Source organism: Malus sylvestris, chromosome 7, assembly GCF_916048215.2.
Source record: "Malus sylvestris chromosome 7, drMalSylv7.2, whole genome shotgun sequence".
NCBI lineage: Eukaryota > Viridiplantae > Streptophyta > Magnoliopsida > Rosales > Rosaceae > Malus > Malus sylvestris.
Window position 1 is genome coordinate 26,646,283 of NC_062266.1, and position 27,799 is coordinate 26,674,081.

The 27,799-nt window shown below is 36.5% G+C and overlaps 3 protein-coding genes, 1 long non-coding RNA gene, 2 other non-coding genes and 1 pseudogene across 7 annotated transcripts; 3 read left to right on the top strand and 4 right to left on the bottom strand.

Annotated features, from left to right (window-relative positions):
• Nucleotides 1-7,467: 7,467 nt before the first annotated feature.
• Nucleotides 7,468-8,183, top strand: LOC126629465 (3-ketoacyl-CoA synthase 19-like). The gene has a single exon (XM_050299509.1). The coding sequence runs from the start codon at nucleotides 7,482-7,484 to the stop codon at nucleotides 7,986-7,988; it is 507 nt and encodes a 168-aa protein (XP_050155466.1). The 5' UTR covers nucleotides 7,468-7,481; the 3' UTR covers nucleotides 7,989-8,183.
• A 1,043-nt stretch (nucleotides 8,184-9,226) lies between these two features.
• Nucleotides 9,227-9,335, bottom strand: LOC126630856 (U5 spliceosomal RNA; annotated as a pseudogene).
• Nucleotides 9,336-12,441: 3,106 nt separating this feature from the next.
• On the top strand, nucleotides 12,442-14,264 carry LOC126629462 (3-ketoacyl-CoA synthase 19-like). Its single transcript, XM_050299507.1, has one exon. The coding sequence runs from the start codon at nucleotides 12,519-12,521 to the stop codon at nucleotides 13,932-13,934; it is 1,416 nt and encodes a 471-aa protein (XP_050155464.1). The 5' UTR covers nucleotides 12,442-12,518; the 3' UTR covers nucleotides 13,935-14,264.
• Nucleotides 14,265-14,696: 432 nt separating this feature from the next.
• Nucleotides 14,697-14,815, bottom strand: LOC126630852 (U5 spliceosomal RNA). Its single transcript, XR_007626134.1, has one exon. It is a non-coding gene; the product is annotated as a U5 spliceosomal RNA (small nuclear RNA).
• A 902-nt stretch (nucleotides 14,816-15,717) lies between these two features.
• Nucleotides 15,718-15,835, bottom strand: LOC126630854 (U5 spliceosomal RNA). Its single transcript, XR_007626136.1, has one exon. It is a non-coding gene; the product is annotated as a U5 spliceosomal RNA (small nuclear RNA).
• Nucleotides 15,836-20,435: 4,600 nt separating this feature from the next.
• On the top strand, nucleotides 20,436-21,674 carry LOC126630234 (uncharacterized mitochondrial protein AtMg00810-like). Its single transcript, XM_050300341.1, has one exon. It carries the CDS (start codon nucleotides 20,436-20,438, stop codon nucleotides 21,672-21,674), a length of 1,239 nt encoding a protein of 412 aa, XP_050156298.1.
• A 489-nt stretch (nucleotides 21,675-22,163) lies between these two features.
• On the bottom strand, nucleotides 22,164-26,903 carry LOC126629466 (uncharacterized). 2 transcript variants are annotated; one of them, XR_007625766.1, is made up of 4 exons: nucleotides 26,550-26,903; nucleotides 24,910-26,450; nucleotides 23,367-23,412; nucleotides 22,164-22,478 (listed from the first exon to the last, which is right to left on the bottom strand). It is a non-coding gene; the product is annotated as an uncharacterized LOC126629466 (long non-coding RNA). The 2 variants fall into 2 exon arrangements; XR_007625765.1 differs by lacking the exon at nucleotides 22,164-22,478 and having other exon boundaries at nucleotides 22,505-23,412.
• Nucleotides 26,904-27,799: the final 896 nt, after the last annotated feature.

Sequence of the window (27,799 nt, forward strand, 5' to 3'; positions counted from 1 at the left end):
GGCATCGTAGCACAATATACCACCCCAGGGACTCCTCAGGGTGGCAGAAAGAAGAAATCGTACTCTCAAGGATATGATAAGGTCTATGTTTACACACTCACATCTCTCTATTTTTCTTTGGGGAGAGGCATTGAAAACAGTAACATATATCTTGAACCGAGTGCCAAGGAAGTCTGTCAACTTGGTGCCATTTGAAGTATGGACTGGAAGAAAACCGAGTTTCAACCATTTCCATGTTTGGGGATGTAAAGCCGAGGCAAGATTCTACAATCCAATGGAGAAGAAGCTTGATCCACGAACTACAAGTTATAGGTTCATTGGATACTCCAAAAGATTAAAGGGGTTTAAGTTCTATTGCCCTAACAGTCATTCCAGAATTATGGAGACACACAATGCTAAGTTTCTCGAGCATTTGGATGGAGATGATGATAGCTCTTCACATTTAATATCATTAGATTTTGAAAAACTACCACAAGAAGGTGAGTTGCTTGAGCAGCAAACTATTGTCGTGTGCATTCCTTTCGAGTCACCAACATTTCCTACACCTGATAGTCTCCCTGAGCAGCAAGTAGATGAAATGATGAATGATCACCAAATTCCCCATGATGAAGAGCAAGGTTTTAACATTGCAAACGTGGAAAATAATAATATTCATGATCACATAGATGGCATGGTTGTTGCACCGATTCAGGCACCAGTTAGAAAGTCACAGCGAGTTCGCAAGGCTGTTATGTTACCAGATTTTGTGTATCTTAATGAGGCAGAATATAATGTAGGTGATGATGATTATCCTACATCCTATCACAAAGCAATCTCAAGTACAAGATTAAAGTTATGGAATGAAGCCATGCATGAAGAATTATAGTCTATGGAGAAGAACAGAGTGTGGACCTTAGTACCAAAATCGACGGGGGTTCACAAACTCGTAGGTTGCAAGTGGGTCTTTAAAACAAAGAGAGACTCAGAGGGTAATATTGACAAACATAAAGCGAGACTAGTGGCAAAAGGCTTTACAAAGAGAGAAGGAGTCGATTACAACGAAACTTTTTCTCCTGTCTCAACCAAAGACTTCATGAGAATAATACTAGCCCTCACATCTCATTTTGATCTAGAACTTCATCAGATGGACGTTAAAACAACTTTTCTTAACGGGGATCTTGAAGAAGACATATACATGAGCCAACCACCAGGATTTGTTGAAAGGGGGAAAGAATTGATGGTTTGTAAGCTGAATAAATCGATTTATGGGCTGAAACAAGCTTCGAGGTAATGGAACAAAAAGTTTGATAATGTGATGGAGAAGTCAGGTTTTCAAGAGAATAAACTGGATGAGTGTGTGTACTTTAAAGTATGTGGTACGAAGGTAATATTCTTGGTATTGTATGTAGATGACATATTAATGGCGAGCTCGGATGTGTTTCTGTTACAATCGACCAAGGGCATGTTAGCTTAGCACTTCGATATGAAAGATTTGGGAAAGGCTCGGTTTGTTTTGGGGATAAAAATCATTAGGGATCATACTAAAATATCCCTTGGTCTTTCACAAAGACAATATATTGATAGGGTGACTAAAAGATTTAACATGGACAAATGTTCAAATGGAAAGCTACCTATTGGAAAATGAGACAAGCTGACTTGCGAGCAAGAATGATCTGGAGAAAGAAGGAATGAAAGACAAGCCATATGCATCTCTAGTAGGGACCTTGACATTCACACAAGTATGTACAAGACCGGATTTAGCCTTTACAGTAAGTGTATTGGGCAGGTTTCAATCAAATCCTGGTGTATCTCATTGGGTTATAACTAAAAAGGTCTTGAGATATCTTAAAAGAACTAGGGATTTTATGTTGATATACAGTCATGTGGACAAACTTGAGTTGGTGGCATTCTATGACTCTAACTTTGCAGGATATATAGACGATAAGAGGTCAACTAATGGTTACATCTTCCTGCTAGCTAATGGAGCAGTTTCGTGGAAGAGTTCAAAGCAAAAGAGTATTGCGTATTCCGTGATGAAGGTTGAATTCATGGGGTGTTATGCAGCAACTCAACAAGCCATTTGGCTTAAAAATTTGATGAAGGGACTGGTGATTATTGACAATATTGAAAGGCCTCTCAAACTTTATTGTGATAATAAAGCTGCAGTCTTCTTTTCGAAGAATAATAAGTGGTCTTATGCGAATAGGTTAATGGACATAAAGTTTCTGAAAGTGAGAGATGAAGTGAAGAAGGGGACTATTGATATTAAGTATATCAACACAAGTTTGATGGTTGCTGATCTAATGACAAAGGCCTTACTAGTGGAAGTCTTCAAGAGGCATGTTTTTAACATGGGAGTAAGAGAGTCATTTGATTCAGTTAATGAGTGGGAGTAAGCACTCTAAAGGCTGTGTTGAACTTATTTAGTTGTTTCTTTTGATGTCAGTAGCTAGTTGCAATGCAATGCGATAAATTATTATTGTTTTGATAATCTATGCATTTTATCATTTCAAATAGTTTTGGTACTGAAAGTAATTTTCAGTTTGTTTTGAGGAGCAAACGTTTTGTTTGTTGGTTCTCAACATCGTGATTCTGGTAGCAACATAGTGTTTCATGATGAAAGTGTATGTAATTATAGAGTATCAAGTACATGTTACTCGTACTTGGGATTTCTATGGTTCTGCATTTTTCTTGAAATGACAGGTTACTAATTTGGTGATTGCAAGCTTTTGTAAACTCAATGAATGTTATACTTCGTATGAATGACAATGAGATAACAATTATGTTTCTTGAAATACACGTAAACTCATTGCCCGAGTTATGTGGTTAAAGGAATTTGAGATCCTTGGTATAATAGGAGTTGTGGAGTTTAGTTATTGTACAACCAAATTAATAGGAGGACTTGCAGGGTATTCATTGAGATATAAGAGTCACGATGGGACTTGAATTTGCTATGAGGATAGAGTTTATCACCACTGCTGATAATAGGCCAGTATGTGTGGAACTCTGAGAGAATAATTTGGTGTATATATACATATTGAAGAAGTCCCTGCTTCCACACAATAAGACTCTCGAGAACTAAACCCTATTTACTAGTAGAGATCATCACTATGTGCTGGAAGTAGAAGATTGATTCACTTGCTCATTCAATGGCAGCAACATCAGGTAAGTCGTTTTGCAGATTGCATGTAGGGTTTTGTACTGAGGTTGTTAATGGATGTAATCGTATCGCTACGTTGATTATGTTGATGGCTTGTGTGTGCTTAAATATTCCAACATTGACAACCTTAAATTGGTTGAATAGGTTTTGGCAACCTTAATTGGATTACAAAAAATATGAGTTGATGGTATAATATGGGAATCATAGTGAAGCTTTTTCAAACGAATATGTATGCCTTTTGAAGTTTTTTGTAGTAAAGATGTCTTTATGCATGCACAATTATGGAACTGAAAAAAGAATTATGTATACTGCGTGTAACGCGTTGTGATGTAAAAAAAGCCTTTCGCAAGCGCAAGGCGCTTGCAAAAATTAAGGCTAGTTTACTATAAAATCATCTCAAAAGCTGGTAGGTTTGACCATTCAATATTAACAAATATACATGTCCTTCATAATATTTATATTATTGACACGAAAATTACATAATTGTCAACGTCGTTTTGATATGTTTGTCAATACAAATTTACATGGCAAACAAAAGCAACGTAACGTCATTTTATATTGTGGTCTGACCAAGGTATTTCCCTTTAGCAGAGAAATGATAAGCGGATGAAAACAAAACATCGTTTAGCTATTTCCATTTCCTTTTTCGTATTTAGCAAAAAGCGGCATGGTTCACTTGATCATAACAACTTGTTTTCAAAGAAATTAAGAATCAAGGATTTCAATGTCACCTATTACAGAACGTGGACTAGAATATTAGGAGAGCATTTAGTTTATAAAACAAATAAGGATGCACATATATTGGTTTTTTTATTTATTAGTATTCTAAGTTACACGGGCTGGTTTGGTATTGCTGTGCTTTTTAAAAAAACTGCTTCTGTTGTGCTGGTAAAAATTAACAGCTGTAAAAAAAGCAGTAGAGTGTTCGGTAACTTTTTTTGTAAAAGTGCTTTTAACAAAAAAAAAAACACTGTTTAAATGTTTGGTAAATTTTTATATAAAACTGATGTGACGATGTTAAATGATGAAAAAGGGCATGATGTTAGATGTTATACTTTTTTATTCATAATGTAACTCTTTCTAGAAGCATCCAATTTTCTCTCTGCCCCCTCTTCTCTTTTCCACATCTTCCAGACCCTTCTCCACACCTCCAACCATCCCCCACTATAGCACCCTTGAGACCAAGATGATCTCCCCAAATTTGATAATTTATTTTCTAAATTTGGTTGGGCTTGATTCTGTAATTACAGTAAAAGCATATGCAAATTTGGTGATAATAAGGTTTGGAGTGTGAGGGTTCAGCGACTCAAAGTTGATGAAGCTCAAAATTTTGAGAAGGTGTGGGGGTTCAGCGACACCAAGGGCTACGGCTTCATCACCCCCTAAGACGGAAGCGAGTATTCACCAGTCATCGGTCAGATCCGACGGCTTCCACATCATCGCTGAAGGCGAGTCTATAGCAGTAGTTTTGAATTTGGCAGTGGTTGTGGATTCGAGAGAAAATATAGGAGGTAGGCTGCGGCTATGGTGGGTTGCATTCTTGAAGCAGTTTTCTGCAGTTTTTTAAAGCAGGGTTATAGCAGCTTCCTGATTTCTGCTTTTTATCACCTCGCTTCAAGAAAAAGCTGCTTTATTTTTTAGTTACCAAACACTTGAAGGATCCAAATTTTTTTAAAAAGCTACTTTTTAATTAAGCACCGCAATGCCAAACTGGGGCTTAGTACTTGGAAATAAGCTTTAAGAAAAGACATAGAATACTTGAAACCAATGGAAGTCTTGGCACAAAATCAAGCACAGTGGCGTCCTAGGATTCATACAACTGATCTCACTTAGTGAGATAAGATTTTATTATTGTTGTAGTATCCTAAGCTACATGAGAGTTTCAACATTAATGGCAGTGCTAGTAAGTTGAGGAATATTCTATCCGTCAAGGCAATTTCCTTGTTGAGTTTTAATAACCAATTTTTCTTACAAGTGTTCGTATATTTCTTTTACCTCAATCCAACCTAATAATACCATCAAATTCATCATACCATTTTCGGATAGAAAATGTTATTGGCACTCCAAAAATCTCATCATACACTTCTCTTAAGTGTATTTTTCTTTCTAAATATAGAAAGTTTACAGTGTAGAATGAAAAATTTGAAATGCCAATAATAATTCATTTTTCAAATATCTTATAACAAACGTAATCAAGTTAAATCTTGCTACTTCAATTTATACTGGCGCCACTAGATAGCTGGCTCCTCTGGTCGATGTGGGACTTATGCAGCATAGTTGTTGTTCAACGGTCATCTATACCTACAAAAGCATTCATACTTGTCCATGATGCTTCCATCACATTTGTCATTTTTCACTTTCTCCAAGTCTTTTCCACGGCTCAATCCCCATTTGTACATTTGCTCATTTCATCTTTATCCCCTTAAAAATCCTCACCTATTTTCGTATCAACTCCACCAAATTAGTCTGTAACGGGAAATGTTGTAATCCAAAGCAATTATGCCCACCTCAATGTCCAAAAACTCTGAGATTGTGTCAATACATTCATAAAAAAAAGTATGAGAAAAGTCGTCATTTTACTAAATATAATATTATTTTAACAATTTTAACTGTGTATAAACCGAGTTTTATATATGTGCAGGTTTTAAGTTGTGTAATGTGGCGTGTCCGAAATTATCAGCCCAAACTAACATGAAATCAGTTTTAATTTTGAACCCAAGAATTTTAAAGTTTCTTGCAAAACGTACATAAAGTCTAATGAGTGATCTCCAATCCAACCCGAGAGAACAAACGACATAGCTCCACGATTAAAATTGTAAGTCCCGAGCCAAGTTTCAATGAAGAAGACATTTCCCATGCATTGTTCAATCCCTTAATTTGTTAAAAAAGTGATAAGAAAAATACCTTATTCAATGAAGAAAAGACTAGTCCACACAATATTTGAGTGGAGAAAGCTAACACACGACAACTTGTATATAAGAGATTTTTCAGTGCCGGAACATGGTTCGGTATATTAAATGTCATAATACAAGTGGTTGGATACTTGAAAATAAAAATTAAACACTTATATTATAACATTTAGCGGTCCGAGTCGTGTTCTGACATACTGAAAATTTTCTCCAAGCATATAAGGTGCTAAATATCAAAGCTTTCTTACCCTACTAATTATTATTAGTGATTGGCCTAACTACTACCTAACTATACACCTTAATGAGGCCTACTACATTATACTCTAGCTCTTTCTTAAACATCTATTTATAAGATAAATAGATCGTTGAAAAACTGATCGTTTGACACTTCCCAGTGGGGATCCTGATGGCAACGTGTTTGCTGGCTCTTTTCTATGGTTTCTCCTGCCTCTGTAAGTTACTTCTCAGAAGGAGAGACCAGCTGGCCAGGCCCATGCCCAGTGCTATCAGGGCGACCGTTTGGGGCTAAAAAAAATTGGGGGCACCAAAATTATTAGGGTGGATATTTATATATGTTTTCATAAGAGTATAAATTTATAAAACTTGGTTCAATAACAAAGAAATTTAACTAGAACTAGTGGTTTTGTTGTTTGAAATTAATGAGGAGGTTTTGGGTTCAAAACACCATGGGTGCTTATTTACCTTTCAATTTTTACAAATTTCTTTTCATAAGAGTATAAATATATAAAATTGGCTAAATGATCAAGAAGTTTAATTAGAATCAATGGTTTTTGTTGTTTAAAATTAACGACAGGTCCTAAGTTCGAAATGCTAAGTCCATGTTTATTCTTTTCAATTTTTACGAATTTTTGTTTGGTTCTTAATTTAATTTTAATTAGTAGTTATTAGCTATGTGGGTTGTTATTTTTAAACATTTGTTCCAATTCAAGTCTAATCTTTAACAAAGAGTAATGCGTTGAGCAAATTTTTCCAAATTGCAAATCATATGACGCGTCATTAAAAAGTTTAGTTTAGTTACCATTTATTACTTATACATATCAATTAAAGACTCAAAAACATCATTATTTTTTTAATCCCACATTGACAAGGTTAGTAAATAAGAAAAAAACATCTCACGATTTATACAAAAACATTTTAAAAGTTAAGATGGAAAACGAAACTCATATCTACTTGTAAACCTGAAGTTTTTTCGTTTCATTCACACGATACAAAATAAATTAGTTTTTCTATGTTTCTAAATTATTAAGTTTGAAGTGATTTTCTAAGTATAATTTTATCGACATCTTACGTGTGAAAACAAATAATTTTTTTATATAAAGTTAGGGCACATTTTTGGACGTCACCCTGGGCCTCAAAAATCTCTAGACTAGCCTGGAGACCAGGCTTGCTGTCTGCTGGCCTATGAGTGCCACATGCCACCAGACGACCTGAAGCTCAGCACTGATTCATGCGTGAAAATCGTCTTGCAGAACAGGAATCTGGGACTGGAAGAATTCAGGTTTCTCTTGAAAACTATTACCCATTCGGGCATTGGCGAGGAAACTTACTGCGCAAGAAACATCATCCAAGGCCGAGAAGAAACTGCAACCCTAGAAGATGAACTTGCGGAGATGGATGGCATCATCTTTGACGCGCTGGACAAGCTTTTTGCTTGGGCTACCTCAATTTCTCCGTCGCAAATCGACATTCTTGTCGTCAATGTGTCGATGTTCTCCCCTGCACCCTCCCTATCGTCACGTATGGTGAATCGTTACAAGATGAGGGACGACATCAAGAGCTTCAACCTCTCAGGAATGGGCTGCAGTGCGACCCTCATTGCCATTGACGTTGTACAAAACTTGTTCAAGTCTCCCAAGAATGCGAATGCCATCGTCGTAAACACGGAATCGTTGGCTCCTCATTGGTATTGCGGCGTGTAAAAATCCATGATGCTCACAAACTGTCTCTTCCGCTCGGGAGGGTGCGCGATGCTGCTCACGAACAACCGAAGCCTAAAGAACCAAGCCAAGCTGAAATTAAATCATTTGGTACGAATGCACACCGGCTCGAACGACGAAGCATATAACTGTTGCATACAGGTGGAAGATGAGAGTGGAAATCGAGGTTTCCGCCTTACCAAATACCTAGTAAAAGCAGCAACTCTGGATTTGAAGCTGGTTTGAAGTGCAACAATATTGTGTGGGAAGTGATGAAGGACTTGGATGATGTCAATGTGTGGAAAGACTGCATAGATAGTTACCCTAGGGATCAAAACCAAGTCAATCCGTTCATTGAAAAGTATGGCTGGATCAATGATGATTATCTAAGCTTTGTTAGGTTTGACATGTCCCTATTCGCTATTGAGTAATGCTACACTTACAACATTTTTCATATTACATTTATATCATTTATCTAATAGAAGTAGGACCCACCAACTCATGTGGATCTCATCTATTTTAGAAAAATGGTAAAATATTTGGTATGAAAAATGCGGTAAGAATAATATTTTTGTTAGCTGTTTGATTTTTCAACACTTAATAAATTTGCGTTTTTCTTTTACCTTGTGGAGAAGTGTGGTTGTTTGAAGTTTGTATGAAGTTTTTCAAGCCCTGTAGTCTGGGTGTATCTCAGAAATAAACCCTAATCGATCAGGTGTTCCAGGTTTTTTTTTATAAAAATAAGAGTTCATTAATTTTCTAGATGTGAGGCCATGATCTATATCAGTATTTCCTTTGCTAGCAAACTCTCTTTTTGATATATTTGTATTCCCTTTGCTAGTACTGCATTTACCACAAGTAGTACATTACTCTCATGGTTAGAGAAAACCGTCACTGGAAACACCACTTCATGTCCGACTTGCATGTGTTACGCATGCCACCAGCGTTCATTGACGTGGCGGTATACACCTAGCTCCACAGGAAAGCAAGTCATTAACTACTGGTTTCTTTCCTCCAGAATATCACTTGTAATAAAAATAAGAAAACACTACATATTCCAACCTCAGCAGCAGCACACCTCGTATTTCCTTCACTTTAACAAGTGATATTTGGCTTGTATGACCTGTGGAGATTACCCTAAATTTTCAAGGACAAGACAACTGTTTAGTTCTAGGGCATCAAGGGTAACAGCTAAAGAAAATACAAGCTGAACTTTTACAATTTAAATACTGAGATTTAGGTGCACTAACAGAGATGCGCCATTAAAAAATAGGCGTATAAGCGACGAGCACACAGTATTATTTAGTAAAAGTTGAAAGAATAGTTTGCTTTGTGCTCATGTATGCTTTCGTAAGTTAGTCTCCCGCAGCCTACAATATTTTATATGAGCGAAGGTAGATAGTTCTTTGCTCCTGTGGCGGGTGTGGGACAAATAGTTTGGCTTCCACTTCTTTGCTAACTCCCAATTTTTTTGCTCAAATCCCATAAATACTTTGGTCTATTCAGCTATTCCGCACCAAAATTCTTTGCCCGTCGAAATATCAGCTCCAGTTCAAAACTCTAAGCTTGCAAGTTCCTTTGTCAATTCTTATATGAAATCAGGCCTTGATTGCGAACCTAATACTATGTTTGAATGAGGGAAATAAACTTGGAATTTAGATAAAAGTTAGAATTTGTACATTGATATGCACCAATTCTCTTGTTTGAATTCATAAACATAGAAATTTAGAATTTTCGCGTAAAAAAAAAAACTTGGAATTTGGGATCTCCAATTCCCAAGTTTAAATTCCATGTAAATAGATGTCATTTCCCAATTTCTATGATTGAGAACTTAAAAATAACAAATTCTGTATTCAATTTTATTGTTCTTTTTAAGCTAACCAAACAAAAAAATTCACAAATTCTGAAAAATAAAATTCCATCAATTCAATTTCCGTTATTTTAAAATTTCTTAATAATTTTAAATTTCTTCGTCCAAACATAGTGTAAGTAGAAATTAGTTGACAAGAATTATGTTTAAGACTTATAGCCCATTTTAAAATGCTTCCTCATAAAGCACTTATGGTATGAAATATTTAATAGAAATGCACGTGCTTTTTTTATCACAAAAACACTTTCAAATGTTTTTGTCAAATATGGTCTGAAACATTTTTAGTGAAATAAAAACATTTTTAATTATTTTAAAATCATTTCTAAACATGTTATAAATATGTGTGAAATATGATACTACATATGTTATCCAAAAATTGAAATTTTCAATTGATTGGATTCCAAAGGAAGGAGATTTCCTAGAGCTTGTATATGTGTTCGTTCTTTTTTCCAACGTATATGTGTTCGTTTCAAACTGGTATTTGATTTGATAATCGATGTCTACTTAGATTTCCAACCTATGAGTAAAAATGACTATAAGGAATTGTCCTGCTTAAGAAGATGCAATATACCTAAGCTATGAATCATCTTCATCATCGGTCATTATTTGCTCCTATAAACATGAACCCTGAAGTTAAAAATCACAGCAAAACATTCGCTTGTAGCTTATGATGCACATCAAATTTTGGGCTCAAGGCCGTATGGTCGTGGGACGAAAAAGGTCCACTATGAGCTTACATACCTACCAACAAATTTACTATAAAATCATCTCAAAAAGCTGGTTGGTTTGACCATTCAGTATTAAGAAATATACATGTCTTCCATAAGATTTATATTATTGACACGAAAATTACATAATTGTCAACGTCGTTTTGATAAGTTTGTTTAATACAAATTTACATGGCAAACAAATAGCAACGTAACGTCATTTTATATTGTGGTCTGACCAAGGTATTTCCTTTTAGTAGAGAAATGATAAGCGGATGAAAACAAAACATCGTTTAGCTATTTCCATTTCCTTTTTCGTATTTAGCAAAAAGCGGCATGGTTCACTTGATCATAACAACAATTTGTTTTTCAAAGAAATTAAGAATCAAGGATTTCAATGTCACCAATTACAGAACGTGGACTAGAATATTAGAAGAGCATTTAGTTTATAAAACAAATAAGGACGTGTTGTAAAATCGACGGTGTGTGCAGTGAAATAAATGAAATAAGACACAAAATTTATGAGGTTCCTCTACAGTCAGTGTGATTGAAGTACGTCCTCGGGGCAGCAATGGTGCTTTCATTATAATTTGGAATATAGGAGTACAAAGATAACTCTCTCTATTATCTCCTCTCCTCTTCCTCTCTTTTCTCTCTTCTCAGCCATGTTGCTTCTATCCTCATTCGTATCTCATATTATCTCCTCTCCTCTTCCTCTCTTTTCTCTCTTCTCAGCCATGTTGCTTCTATCCTCATTCGTATCTCACCTCCTTCTTCACCTCTCATTCATTTTATAAGCAAAGAGAACACTATTCACTTTACAAATTTTCCACAAATGAATAGTGAAAATACTGTGCATAAATAGTAACAAACTATTTATGTGGGTCATCCACATATTATTCACAATAGGATGCACATATATTGGTTTTTTTTTATTAGTATTCTAAGCTACACCTAGTAGTTGGAAATAAGCTTTAAGAAAAGTCATAGAATACTTGAAGTTAACGGAAGTCTTGGCACAAAATCAAGCACAATAGCGTCCTATGATTCATACAACCGATCTCACTTAGTGAGATAATATTTTATTGTTGTTGTAGTATCCTAAGCTACATGAGAGTTTCAACATTAATGGCAGTGCTAGTAAGTTGAGGAATATCCTATCTGTCAAGGCAATTTCCCTGTTGAGTTTTAATAACCAATTTTTCGTACAAGAGTTCATATATTTCTTTTACCTCAATCCAACCTAATAATACCATCAAATTCATCATACCATTTTCGGATGGGAAATGTTTTTGGCTCTCCAAAAATCTCATTCTACACTCCTCATAAGTGTATTTTGCTTTCTAAATATAGAAAGTTTAGAGTCTAATGAGTGATCTCCAATCCAAGCCGAGAGAACAAACGACATAGCTCCACGGTTAAAATTGTAAGTCCCGAGCCAAGTTTTCATGAAGAAGACATTTCTAATGCATTGTTCAATCCCTGAATTTGTTAAAAAAATGATAAGAAAAATACCTTATTCAATGAAAAAAAGACTAGCCCACACAATATTTGAGTGGAGAAAGCTAACACACTTGTATATAAGAGATTTTTCAGTACCGGAACATGGTTCGGTATATTAAGTGTCATAATACAAGTGGTTGGATAATTGAAAAAAAATTAAACACTTATATTATAACATTTAGTGTCCCGAGTCGTGTTCTGGTACACTGAAAAATTTCTCCATTCGTATAAGGTGCTAAATGTCAAGGCCTTCTTACCCTACTAATTATTATTAGTGGTTGGCCTAACTACTACCTAACTATACACCTTAATGAGGCCTACTACATGATACACTAGCTCTATCTTAAACATCTATTTATAAGAGAAATAGATCGTTGAAAGCTGTATACATGCAACTGATCATTCGACACTTCCCAATTCTAAACTCTCTCTCTCTCTCTCTCTCTCTCACACATGGGGATCCTGATGGCAACGTGTTTGCTGGCTCTTTTCTATGGTTTCTCCTGCCTCTGTAAGTTACTTCTCAGAAGGAGAGACCAGGCATGCTATCTGCTGGCCTACGAGTGCCACATGCCACCAGACGACCTGAAGCTCAGCACTGATTCATGCGTGAAAATCGTCTTGCGGAACAGGAATCTAGGACTGGAAGAATTCAGGTTTCTCTTGAAAACTATTACCCATTCGGGCATTGGCGAGGAAACTTACTGCGCAAGAAACATCATCCAAGGCCGAGAAGAAACTGCAACCCTAGAAGATGAACTTGCGGAGATGGATGGCATCATCTTTGACGTGCTGGACAAGCTTTTCGCTCGGGCTACCTCAATTTCTCCGTTGCAAATCGACATTCTTGTCGTCAATGTGTCGATGTTCTCCCCTGCACCCTCCCTATCTTCACGTATAGTGAATCGTTACAAGATGAGGGACGACATCAAGAGCTTCAACCTCTCGGGAATGGGCTGCAGTGCGACCCTCATTGCCATTGACGTTGTACAAAACTTGTTCAAGTCTCACAAGAATGCGAATGCCATCGTTGTAAGCACGGAATCGTTGGCTCCTCATTGGTATTGCGGCGTAGAAAAATCCATGATGCTCACAAACTGTCTCTTCCGCTCGGGAGGGTGCGCGATGCTGTTCACGAACAACCGAAGCCTAAAGCACCAAGCCAAGCTGAAATTAAATCATTTGGTACGAATGCACACCGGCTCGAACGAAGAAGCATATAACTGTTGCATACAGGTAGAAGATGAGAGTGGAAATCGAGGTTTCCGCCTTACCAAATACCTAGTAAAAGCAGCAACTCTGGGTTTTACAATGAACCTCCAAGTTCTAGCACCAAAAATGCTTCCACTAAGAGAAATACTTAGGTATCTGGTGGCCTCTAGGCTTAACAATATTAGAACTAGTATTACAAGCCAAAAGCCAAAAGCAGCTGGGGGACTAGGGTTGAATCTCAAGACAGGAATAGAGCACTTCTGTATTCACCCTGGTGGAAGAGCAATCATAGATGGGATGGAGAAGAGCTTAGGGCTAAGTGATTATGACGTTGAGCCGTCAAGAATGGCGCTTCACCGGTTCGGAAACACATCGGCGGCCGGATTTTGGTACGCTTTGGGATACATGGAGGCAAAGAAGAGGCTTAAGAAGGGGAACAGGATTCTGATGACTGGATTTGGAGCTGGTTTTAAGTGCAACAATATTGTGTGGGAAGTGATGAAGGACTTGGATGATGTCAATGCGTGGAAAGACTGCATAGATAGTTACCCTAGGGATCAAAACCAAGTCAATCCGTTCATGGAGAAGTATGGCTGGATCAATGATGATTATCTAGGCTTTGTTAGGTTTGACTTTTCCCTATTCGCTATTGAGTAATGTTACACTTACAATATTTTTCATATTACATTTATATCATTTCTCTAATAGAAGTATGATCCACCAACTCATGTGGGTCTCATCTCTTTAGAAAAGTGGTAAAATATTTGGTATGAAAAATGTGGTAAAAATAATATTGTTGTTAGCTGTTTGATTTTTCAGCACTTAATAAGTTTGCGTTTTTCTTTTACCTTGTGGAGAAGTGTGGTTGTTTGAAGTTTGTATGAAGTTTGTCAAGCCCTGTAGTCTGGATGTATCTCATAAATAAACCCTGATCGATCAGGTGTTCAAGGTCTTTTTTTATAAAAATAAGAGTTCATTAATTTTCTAGATGTGAGGGCATGATCTATATCAGTATTTCCTATGCTAGCAAACTCTCTTTTTGATATATTTGTATTCCCTTTGCTAGTACTACATTTACCACAAGTAGTACATTACTCTCATAGTTAGAGAAAACCGCCACTGGAAACACCACTTCATGTCCGACTTGCATGTGTTAAGCATGCTGCCAGTGTTCATTGACGTGGCGGTATACACCCAACTCCACAGCAAAGCAAGTCATTGACTACTGGTTTCTTTCCTCCAGAATATCACTTGTAATAAAAATAAGAAAACACTGCATATTCCAACCTCAGCAGCAGCACACCTCGTTTTCCTTCACTTTAACGAGTGATATTTGGCGTGTATGACTTATGGAGATTACTCTAAATTTTCAAGGAGAAGACAACTCTTTAGTTCCAGTTCCAGAGCATAAAGGGTAACAGCTAAAGAAAATACAAGCTGAACTTCAAAAATAGGCGTACACCATTTAAAGCGACAAGCACAAGGTATTCTTTAGTAAAAAGCGAAAGAATAGTTCGCTTTGTGCTCAACGCTTGGTTCCGTAAGTTAATCTTCCGCAGCCTACAATATTTTATATGAGCGAAGGTAGATAGTTTGCCCCTGTGGCTGGTGTGGGACAAATAGTTTGGCTTCCACTTTTTTGCTAACTCCCAATTTCTTTGCTCAAATCCCGTAAATCCTTTGGTCTATTTAGCTATTCCGCACCAAAATTCTTTGCCCGTTGAAATATCAGCTCTAGTTCAAAACTCTAAGCTTGCAAGTTCCTTTGTCAATTCTTATATGAAATTAGGCCTTGATTGCGAACCTAAGTGGAAATTACTTGACAAGAATTATGTTGAAGACTTATCGTTTGAAAATGCTTCTTCAGAAAGCACTTGTGGTATTTAATAGAAATGCAAGTGTTTTTCTATAAAAAAAACACTTATATATATATATATATATATTTTGTCAAATATGGTTTAGAAACATTTATTGGGATCTGAAAACACTTTTAATTATTTTAAAAGTATTTTCAAAAAAGTTATCAGTATATGTGAACTATGCAACTATATATGTCTTCCAAAATTGAAATTTTCAATTGGTTTGGATTCCAAAGGAAGGAGATTTCCTAGAAACTAGTATATGTGTTCGTTTTTTTATTTCAAACGTATATGTATTGGTTTAAAAATTGGTATGTGATTTGATAAACGCAGTCTAATTAGATTTCCAATCTATGATTTTAATGATTATAAAGGAGATTAGTTTCATGGGAATGTATCGTTGTTGTCCTGCTGAAGAAGTTGCAGTATTCCTAAGCTATGAATCATCTTCATCATCGGTCATTATTTGCTCCAAGAGACATGAATCTCTGAAGTTAAAAATCACAGCTTAACACTCGCTAGTGGGCTTAAACATGACATCAAGTTTTGGGCTTAAGGTTGTATGGTCGTGGGACGAAAAAGGCCCACTATGAGCTTATATACCCACAAAAAATAGGCGTATGCCATTGTAGTGACGAGCACACAATATTCTTTAGTAAAAGAGAAAGAATAGTTTGCTTTGTGCTAGACGCATGGCTCTGTGTTTTGAACAGTCACATGTTGACTTCATTTATACTAGCGCCACTGGACATCTGGCTACTCTGTCAATGTGGGACTTATGCAGCATAGTTTTTGTTCAACGGTTATCAACCTACAAAAGCATTCTTGCTCGTCCATGATGATTCCATCACATTTTCACTTCCTCCAATTTCCTTTCAGGGCTCAATCCCCACTTGTACCTTTGCTCATTTTATCTTTATCCCCATCAAAATCCTCACCCATTTTCGTATCAACTCCACCAAGTTAGTCTGTAATTAGCAAGATTCTAAAAGACGTTAGGTGCTAGGCGGGGTCTAGACGGACACCTAGGCAAATTAGGCGGATTTAAGTAAATCAATTATATTTCGTGTAAATAAATGTCTATTTATACTTAAAGTATATATAATTTCATCATAAACTACAAAATAGAATGACATATATATTATGAAGTATTGGAGCATAATGAAAACATGGGGAACAAGCATATAATGTATGCTCATTTAAGTATTCAACAAGTCACAATTTATTAAAAAATTAAAATTATCTATTTTCTGTCTAAGTGAGTCGTAACTGTAAGAGTATAAGTAAGGACAACAAGCATCAAGAGCAGAATTCAAGTGAAAGCAATTCAAGGGTCTAGATGAGGACAAGTGTCACAAGATCCAAAGGAAGTTACAAGGCTGTTAGGATATGGTGCTGAGGTTGTTAAGGTTGTTAAAACTGATATACTTCATATCTTGGCTTACAGAGCAAGGAATGTAATAATATAAATACAGATAGCTAAAGGTGTAATTGATGATGAAAAACATACAAGAAATAAAAAAGAAATCTTCTCTGAAATCTCTGTCTCTTTCTCTCTCTCTAAATTTCAGTTTCTTCGACTATCTTCATTGGAGCTACTGCTTCAATCTTCACATGGTATCATCGCCGATCCGACTGGCGCTTCCGCATCTCAATCAAAGCTTTCATTTCTTCTTTCTACCCTCTAGTTTGCAAACTGTTCTGTGATAAAACAAAAAATTGGCGTCGTCAGAGTATTACAGAGCTTCAACAACTTAGTCTTCTTCTTTTGCATATCAACTGTTTGTTAAAAGGTCTCAGTGAATTTCTTGTCTCACAACTCAACAATGGTTACTACTGATCAGCTACGGATTGTTCAGTCTCCAATCACCGGTCTTATCTCTACCATTTCTACGTCCGTTACAGTCAAGCTTGATGATTCTAACTACTTAACCTGGAGTTTTCAGATTAAACTTCTCTTTGAAAGTCATGGTATTCTGGGGTTTGTTGATGGATCACGAAAATGTCCTCCAAGATTTGATAAGGATGCTACAACTGAAGGGATTGAAACAGATGATTATCTTGTATGGAAGATGCATGATCGTGCTCTTATGCAATTAATCATTGCCACTTTGTCTACAACTGCAATGTCTTGTATAATTGGGAGTAACAGTTATCATGAAATGTGGGTTAATCTTGCTGAGCGATTCTCGACAGTCACGAAAGCTACAATCTTTCAGATGAAAACTGAGCTCTAAAACATTCAAAAAGGGTCTGAATCTGTCTCTGTGTATTTGCAAAAGATCAAAGATGCGAGAGATCATTTTGCTGCTGCAGGAGTCATTTTTTATGATGATGATATCATCATTCTTGCCCTGAAAGGTCTTCCTGCAAAATTTAACACCTTCAGGTGTGTTATAAGAGGCAGAGAAACTGGCATTTCCCTAAAATACTTCAGGTCTCAATTGTTAGCTGAAGAAACTACAATTGGTCAATATTTTGAGTCTTCCCCATCATTTAGTGCTGCAATGGTTGCTGGTACCAACACTGACAAAGGGAAAGCTTTAGTTCTTGATCAAGATTATTCTCATTCTGTTGAGTTTGGTTCTAGCTCTGGCATCAATGATCAACCATACAAGAACAATGGTGGTGGTTCCCGTTCCCCTGGTTATAATTCTGATGGGCAGTATTATACTAATGGGAATCCATCCAGCAATTTTGGAAGTAATCCTCAGAGTTCTTACCACTATGGTGGTTACAAGGGTAACAACTTCAGAGTGGTAACAACTTCAGAGGCAAAGGAAGAGGAAGGTCATATCAGTCTGGTTCCCGATCTTATAATCATTCACCAAATCCAAGTCCTGGAATTCTTGGTGCTCAAAGACCATTTCAGTCTCATTGTCCAGATCATCCATCTGAAATACCAACTTGTCAAATATGCAACAAAAAAGGGCATGTTGCAGCTGACTGCTTTCAGCGACATAATACAATGGTCTCCGCTTCTCATTCTCCGATTCAATGCCAAATTTGCTGGAAGTTTGGTCATTCCGCTATTCAATGCTATCATCGAGGAAATTTTGCTTATCAAGGATGGCCACTAACCCCAAATCTCTCTGCAATGCATGTTCAGCATCAACCATCTGCCCCTGAAGAACAATTCTGGGTTGCAGACACGGGTGCAACATCTCACATGACCTCTGACCTAGCTAACTTGGAGTTGGCACGACCATATCATGGCAATGACACGATTACCACTGCAAGTGGTGCAGGTTTACCCATTTATCACATAGGCTCTTCCAAATTGCATACTTCCTCTCATACTCTTGTGTTGCAGAATGTTTTACATGTTCCAAAGCTATCTCATCCTTTACTACTAATTTACCAACTCTGTAAGGATAATAGATGCCAATTCATATGTGATGATGTTTCTTTTTGGGTTCAGGACAAATTCACAAGGAAAATCCTTCTCAAGGGGCTGTGTAGGGCTGGTTATTATCCTATACCTTTCCACATTACTCCGAAGCTGCCATCTGCATCATCTCAGTTTCACAAATGCTTTCTTGCACAACCTGTTAGTACAAGTCTATGGCATCAAAGGCTAGGACACCCATCTAATGCAATCACTTATGCCATACTACATCAGCATCAAGTTTCTGAATCTTTATACACTTGTAAAACAGTTTGTACACCATGTCTAGAAGGGAAATTTACCAAGTTGCCTTTTTCTTTTCCCACAAATAAATCTGTACATCCCCTAGAAATCATCCATAATGATGTATGGGGCCTTGCTCCTCTCTTATCATATGAAGGGTTTAGATACTATGTAACCTTCATAGACGAATGTACATGATTTACATGGATTTTTCCTTTGAAATATAAATCAGAAGTGTTAGCTATATTTGTCAAGTTTCATGCGTTTGTGTGTACCCAATTTTCTGCCAAAGTTAAAATTTTACAAAATGATGGTGGATGAGAGTATATTAGCTCTCAATTTCAACATTTTCTCACCACCAATGGTATCCTTCATCACAAATCCTGTCCACACACTCCTGAACAGAATGGATTAGCTGAACGAAAACATAGGCACATTGTAGAAACTGCCATTACTCTACTTCAAACTGCTAAGTTACCTAATATCTTCTGGTTTCATGCTTGTGCCACTGCAATATATCTAATCAATCGCTTGCCCTGTGTCATTCTTAAAATGAAGTCTCCTTATCAACTGTTATATGGTCATCTTCCACACATTAGTCATTTAAAATTTTTTGGATGTGCATGTTTTCCTCTATTGAAACCATATAACACTTCCAAATTACAACAAAAAACAGCTACTTGTGTGTTTCTGGGCTATGCAGGCGATTATAAAGGTTTCCTCTGTTTAAATCTTGCTCAAAACAAAATGTACATATCAAGACATGTGCTTTTTGATGAATCCAACTTTCCATATGAAAAGTTTTCTGTTTTTGTCAAAACCTCACCTTTGGTAGTATCATCTCCATCATTGCATCCTTCTCCGTCATTACCATGCATTACATTGACTAATCAAGTCACAACATCACTTCATACTCATGCATCCTCATCTCATAATACAGATTCAATACATTCTGCATCTAGTACTCCAGATTCCTTGCCTGCATCTAGTGCCTCAGATTCCTTGGCTGCATCTAGTGCCTCAGATTTCTTGGCTGCATCTAGTGTTTCTGATTCCTTGGAAACACATACATCTGTCCCACATTTGAATTCATCTCCCTCTCTAAGTGTTGACATACCAGGTACCGTGCCTACACAGTATCCCATCCCTGTGGATCCTGATTTCCAACCCGATCATCTTGCTGTTGTTCTCTCATTACCAATGAATGTGCATCCTATGGTAACACGTTCCAAGAATGGTATTGTCAAACCGAAGGCTTTCTCAGCTAGCATTGGCTCTCAGTCACCTGTCTCCGAGCCAAAGACATTCAAGGCCGCTTCTAAAGTTGTAGAATGGCAAAGTGCAATGCAGGAAGAGATCGATGCCCTTCATTCTCAACAAACATGGTCCCTAGTTCCTCTTCCACGTGACAAGAACTTGGTTGGATGTAAATGGGTATATAGAATCAAGAAGAATGACAATGGCACTGTGGCACGATATAAAGCCCGGCTTGTAGCTAAAGGGTACAGTCAAGAAGAGGGTGTCGACTACGGTGAAACATTCAGTCCGGTGGTTAAACCTACAACCATTCATCTTATTCTTGCCTTGGCATCATAATTCCACTGGCAACTTCGGCAACTTGATGTCAAAAATGCCTTCTTACATGGCGTTTTACAAGAAGACGTGTACATGGAACAACCTCCCGGATTTCTCAGCACCCAGTATCCATCTAATTATGTCTGTAAGCTTCACAAGTCACTCTACGGGTTAAAACAGGCTCCAAGAGCGTGGAATGACAGATTTACAAGTTTTCTACCAGCCTTGGGATTTCGGTCTTCACATGCTGATCCATCGTTTTTTGTTCAATCCTCTCAACAAGGCATTGTTGTCTTACTGCTTTATGTTGATGATGTTATTTTAACTGGAAGTTCTTCTCAGTTAATAGCTCAAGTCATCAAAGCTCTTACTACTGAATTTGAAATGAAGGATTTAGGTGATCTACATTATTTCTTGGGGCTGCAAATTAGTCACACTGCAGAGGGTTTATTTGTTTCCCAATCCAAATACATCAGTGAGTTAGTTGCCAAGGTGGATTTACAGGCGTGTAAACCTTGTGCTACTCCCTGTTTACCATATCATCGACTCTTAAAAGATGATGGCAAGCCGTATCACAGTCCCGATCAATACAGAAGTATCGTGGGAGCTCTTCAATATCTCACATTTACAAGGCCTGACATAGCCTTCTCCGTGAATCAAGCCTGCCAGTTCATGCATAATCCTATAGAGTCCCATGTCATTGCAGTCAAACGGATCATCCGCTATCTCAAGGGCACACCAGATTATGGGTTACATTTTAAACCTGGACCCCTATCTCTTCTATTCTATAGTGATGCCGACTGGGCTAGGGATCCAAATGACCGACGTTCCACCTCTGGATTTATCGTTTTTCTTGGATCCAATCCTATTTCCTGGTCCTCAAAGAAGCAGCATACAGTCTCTCGGTCATCCACAGAAGCTGAGTATCGAGCTCTTGCTATCACAGCTGCTGAACTATCCTGGATTCGACAGTTGCTTTGTGATTTACATATTCCTCTCTCTCACGCCCCCATGATTCACTGCGATAACATTTCCGCCATTGCTCTTTCCACAAATCCTATGTTTCATGCGAAGTCTAAACACATTGAGATTAACTATCATTTTGTTCGTGAAAAGGTGACAAGAGGAGATCTTCACGTTCAACATGTTTCTTCTGCTGATCAGTTTGCTGATATTTTCACAAAGGGTTTATCTGCACCCTTGTTTCACCATCACTGTGGCAATCTCATGCTCAGTTCCCTCACGCATAAGATTGAGGGGGGATGTAAGAGTATAAGTAAGGACAACAAGCATCAAGAGCAGAATTCAAGTGAAAGCAATTCAAGGGTCTAGATGAGGACAAGTGTCACAAGATCCAAAGGAAGTTACAAGGCTGTTAGGATATGGTGCTAAGGTTGTTAAGGCTGTTAAAACTGATATACTTCATATCTTGGCTTACAGAGCAAGGAATGTAATAATATAAATACAGATAGCTAAAGGTGTAATTGATGATGAAAAACATGCAAGAAATAAAAAAGAAATCTTCTCTGAAATCTCTCTGTCTCTCTCTCTGTCTCTAAATCTCAGTTTCTTCGACTATCTTCATTGGAGCTACTGCTTCAATCTTCATAGTAACGTAGGCAGGCTAGGTGGGTGCCTACACGATCTAGGCAGGCCCCTCAGCAGGTCTAGATGCCATTTCTTAATTTTCAAACGCCTAGGCATTAATCGAGCTGGTGGCCAGCTGCCCCGCCTAGGCAGCGCTAGGCGGAGATTTTTAGAACAGTGGTAACTAGTGATGGTGTCCATGCAATGTTGCAGGTTTTTAAACCATATAAAACATGTCAAAAGTTTCACGTATATATACGATATGCAATATTTACATACATGTAATTCGTGTCTTCTTAACCATTAACAAAACAAATTGAAAAAATGAAAGGCAAAAACTACACTTGAGTATAAATATACATCCGGTCTGCAAATTCATTTCTAAGTTCTACAACTGCAACTTATTCCAAAACAACTACTTACTCGTCATCTCCCTCCTCTTCCTCTCCCTTCATAATCCTTGTCATTGTTTTTTTGTTTTTTTTTTTGGCAGCTAAACATGCTCATTTTAATATTCTTTGCATCCACATCATGAGGACCCTTCTGTACCTGAAGTTGAAGCATATCAGAAATCTTGCAATACAACAACACTACCCATTTTGATGATCATAATACACTGACATGATAATCTTCCAAATCAAACAATTGGGTTTAAGGAATGCATTTCAGAATACTACATACCAAAAATGTTGATTCCAAGTTGAGCATATAGATTGGAGAGAAGAAGCTATCCACAAAGTGAATAAACTAACACGTGATATAGAAAGTGATCGTTTTGACGTATTGGGTGATCCAATAACTAATGCAAGTTAGAATCTAAGAAAATGATAATGAGGGGCAAGCAACCCAGCTCAAAAGGAATAGACCTTTACATTCCTTTTCAATTTCTTTACCAAAATAATTGCAAATGCATATTAAATATTCAATGGTATTTAAATCACAGGTGTATATGAAATTCTAATGATCATAACAATACATCATCGACCAAAACAATACATCATTTCGTTTCAAAAAACAATACATTATTGATCATAACAAAGGTTCTAAATTCTAATGAAAACTTATATCAAAATTCGAATTAAGCAGTGTATTAAATAATAACGATAGCACAGCAGCACGAATATGCTCTCATAAATGAATTAAAGAATTACAGATGTTGTGATGCCTAGCTTAGGGTAAGGTATTGGCGTTAAGACTAATCAACAAAACAAATGATCAATGTTTAGAGGCGCTTACAGGGATTTCACATCACAAAAATTAAAGCATGCCCCAAAATACACAGCAAATATCACAAAAATTAGAGAATGCCCTAAAAATTTGAGGCCCAATTCTCTATTTCACATGGGAGAAAACCCAAAAATAACGGTAACAAAATCACAATTCTCTAGTAATAAAAATTCAACAATATAGTAACAAAATTACTGTAACTGAATATACCTCAAAAAACCAACGACCCAATTGCTCCCTCCAACGATCCAAATTTCTAAAATTCACAAACAAAGCAAATCCATAGCAATTTGACATGCTTAGTACAATTAAAATTCACATGAACAAACAAACTTTGTGAGCTAATTAAATATTCACACACACACACACGCACACCCGCACATACTGTGGAGCCAAAAATATTCACAAGGCGACACGTGGATTTTGGGAAAAAGAAGACAAAAATACCCTTGAGGTATAACGAGGATCCTACATGCGAGTAGCAAGCAATCATCCTCAACCAAGTAAAAAATGCTCCAGAAAAGGTAACCAATTCCAAATTATCTCATCCATCCACATTTTAGGTAGTTATTTCATAACCTACCAATTATCCTACATAAATTGAGATAATTGACAAATTAATGGGATTATTACTCATTAATTTGTCAATTAAATTAGCCATAACACCAAAAAAAAACACCCTAAAGGCCGGTTATCTCTCTCCCAAAAGAGGGGCCGGCCATCTCCTTTATTTTCCCACTTTGACTTACCTTTTTCACATCTGATTAGCTAATCTTTTTTATTGATTAGTTAATCATGCCAAAAAAATCATATATTCATTCCTTTTTGTAATGTTAATTAGCCAATTAATATATTTACCTAAATAATATATTAATTGTTAATTGAAAGTCATCCATTTAACCCCAAAACTCCCAAATGGCCGGCCATCCTAGTGGATCTCCCCATATTTTCCCATTTCATCCCACTAATTAGCTAATTAATTTGGCAATAATTCTATTTAGCCAAATTAATTAGTCAATTAACTACATAACTCCTAAAATTACCATCAATCATGAACAAAACCCAAAAAACCCTAGCCACCTCCTATCCCTATAAATATACTCCCATTCTCACCAAAAAGCTAATTCCAACACTTTGGCAAAAATCCCAAAATTCTCTAAACACTCTTTCTCTCTAAATTCTAACTTTGGCATCGGAGGTTCTTCGGCCAAAGCCCCCCCCATTCATCGTGGGCGCGTGAGGCTCTTGGCCTTAACCTAAGGTGTTAATTGTTTTGTAGGTGCAAAATTGTCCAAGATCAAGGAGGAAGAAATTTGCATCCACACATACTGTGTTATACGTACACTGATTATACACATTGCATAACATGGTTCTCTCTTTTTAAAGTACTTTGTATTAATTATTTTGTGAACAGTTAGTCAATAGCATTTGTCAATACTTAAAACAAAGAAGAAGTCACTCGATTTACCCTTCTAGATTGCATTTCAAGTTATACACTATACTTGAATGAATTTTCTAGATTGCATTTTCTATATGAATTCTGTATTTAGGCAATGAATTGTTGGATATAACCAAGTCCTAATTCCTAATCACTTCAATTTATCAAAGTGGCCAAGCAAATCTTTGCGCAGTTTGTCTTTCAAAAAATGAGTAAAAACTAATAGTAGTAAGTTGTAGCATAACTAGTAATAAATTGAATTCGACAGACATAAAAATAATTTGACCATTGCACATATAACTCCATAATACTTACCACATCAACCTTGAGAGGTCCAACATATCTAAAAGTCTCAAAAACTTTCTCTATGTTTAGCTCTAATCACCTAAAAACACTTAAAAGCAGAGGAAAACATATAAATTCATTAAAATTCTCTACCCAAAAATCGAAAGCATTGACCATTCCAAGGAAAAGAGCAACTATTATTAGGATTCAAAACTCATTCCTTAATCTCTTCATCTGGGTACTCGACTCCATAATCTTCGCTTTATTTCCATTATATTGACACACTTTGTCATCATATATCCTTCTAGAAAAAAACCTAAAAGTTAGACGATTCTAATCAATAAAATAGAATGAACAATAAACTTTTTCTATAAATAAATATTTCAATATGTATAAAAAGGAAATTAAAAGAGAAATAATCAATTTTTTCCAATTCTTAGAACACCATCATCAGCCTAATTGGCATAAATCAAAGTAATTACACGCCTGATCACTTAATCAGCTTAATCACAAATAATTAGAATAAAATTAAGATCCATCAATTCCTTCCACCATATTTTTGCACACACGCAATTCTCCCTATAAAAATTCTAGAAAACCCATTATTAGGAGAGAAATAGAAAAGGAAATTTAGAAATTGTCTATAAAGCAAAGGAATCCAATCCAAAATGTACATGTGCAACCCATTGGAATCAAATCAAATCCAATAACAATAATAAATGACTTATTACCTATAAGTAAGAAGACTTGGTAAAACCATTTACCAACTTAGGAAACCTCTGCCCATATGATCTGTAATTGATATAATTTAAATGGAACTAATATGGAATGCACAGTAAACGACTTAAACCAACAAACGAAGTCAAAGACCATGTACCTCTTTTCACATCTCATACCGGATTTAGTAAATTTCTTTAATAAGCGCTCCGCACTCGCAATTGGATAAACTTAATTTGGATGCTAAAAGTTATTTGAAAAGTAGTTTCAAATGGCAACTGATAACTCAAACAGATAATAGAGAACATATTCAAGAAAAAAAAAATGACATTAGAGTCGAAGTTACCAAGTATGTGTAGAAGGCAAGTGATCTACGCCTTGTGCATCAGAAATTTCTGTGAGCCCGAGATCCCTTGAAGTGCACTAAAACCTTCTAAATGCACTTGGACAATATGAGTAGTACTGCTCAGACCACATCTTATACAACAAATACAATAGATATCATAATATATAGTGAAATTATGTCGAAAATTTTAATGAAAAATTCATACAAATATAATTACAAAAAAAAAATAATTAAATAATAGTAACGATATGGTTATTTGACCTCTATCATTATTTAAAGCCGTCACAGCATATCCTCGCACCAAAGCCCTCTTCATGTCTGCCATCCTTCCTTTTTTGTCTCAATTTTAGGGCTTTCATACCAAAAATGTTATTCATATATTAGCTTTCATAGTTTCATGGATCCATCTTATTTGGACTTCAATGTAGACATAGTCTTTTCTCATATCTGAAATTTTTGAGAGCTTTATCCGCTTTTTCTTCAGTCCAGACAACAGATTGAGAAGCCCCTTTACAAAATACACCAAACACACATGCATGAATCAGAGTTGCTTCATTTGACATTGGGCCATGAAAACGAATGAAAGGGAGAGGTGGACGTGCTTTACCTTTATTGGTCTTGGGATTTGTGGAGTCCTTCGTGAAGGTGGAGTCGTCAATGATGAGTGCAGAGTCGATCTGAGTAAGGCACCAAATGGAGACTGGAAACAAAATCTCTAAATAAACCAAAACATGATTTGCTCGTGACTATTCTGTGAAGCAAAAAAAAAACACATGATTTGAGACGAAGAGAGCGAAATGAAGACGGACAGAAGCAGAGATTTGTGAAGGACAAAACCAAATTGAAAGGTAAAGTGAAGAAGACAGAATCGATTGACAAGAAAAATTGTAAAGATTCAAAAAGCAGAAAAATCCCTCAATCTGTCAATCCCGCAATCAACTCTCTATCCCCCACTCCTCCATTTCCCTCTCTCTCTTGCTCGTTCTCTCTCTCAAACGCAACATGGGTCCCATCCCCCAAACCCTCACCGAATGACACGACAACCCACCCAATCCGTCCCAAACCCATAGGACAAAATACCCTCCTCAACTTTAGAATAGATAATGGAAAATGTTGTTGCCCAACTCAATGACCAAAACTTTGAGATGGTGTCAATACATTCATAAAAAAATAAGAGAAAAGTCATCATTTTACTAAATATAATATTACTTTAACAGTTTTAATCGTGTACACTCGTGTAACATGTTGTATTCGAAATTGTCATCCCAAAACTAACATGAAATCAGTTGTCATTTTGAACCCAAGAAGATACAACTTAGTTTTCTTTGAAAAGTGAACTTTTACAAATGATTTTACACATTGTTTATAGTTCTAAAGCTTCCTGGGTGAGACATTTGCTTGGAGGATGTTCAATGTGCATTTGGCAACCAGAGTTTGATATTTTCTTGCCATGCTTGTATTGAAGATGCGGTGGAAGTAGTTTTAAGTGTTCATTTTTTTTGAAAACTAGTTTGAAGTGTTTGTTTGGTCAAACGTTCAAGTGTTAAAATGGAAGTTTAAACGCCTAATTTTATCACTATTTTCTAACAATTTGGTTGATGAAGATAAAAGCAGACATTACTGCAGCACACAGTTCTGCTACAGGCTATGCTGCCTTGGCATTTATGGTTTTGTGACTCTCTTATTTTCCAATTTATTACTTTGATGGCAAGGAAAGGACCAACTTATGACTGAGACGACGCATGGCAGAAGACCATAGGCAGGAGAAATTTATTATGTTTCTGAAATGTGTCAGTTCATTATTACGTTGAAAATGAATTTCTAGTTTACAAGAAAATAGACTTTACATATGTTTAT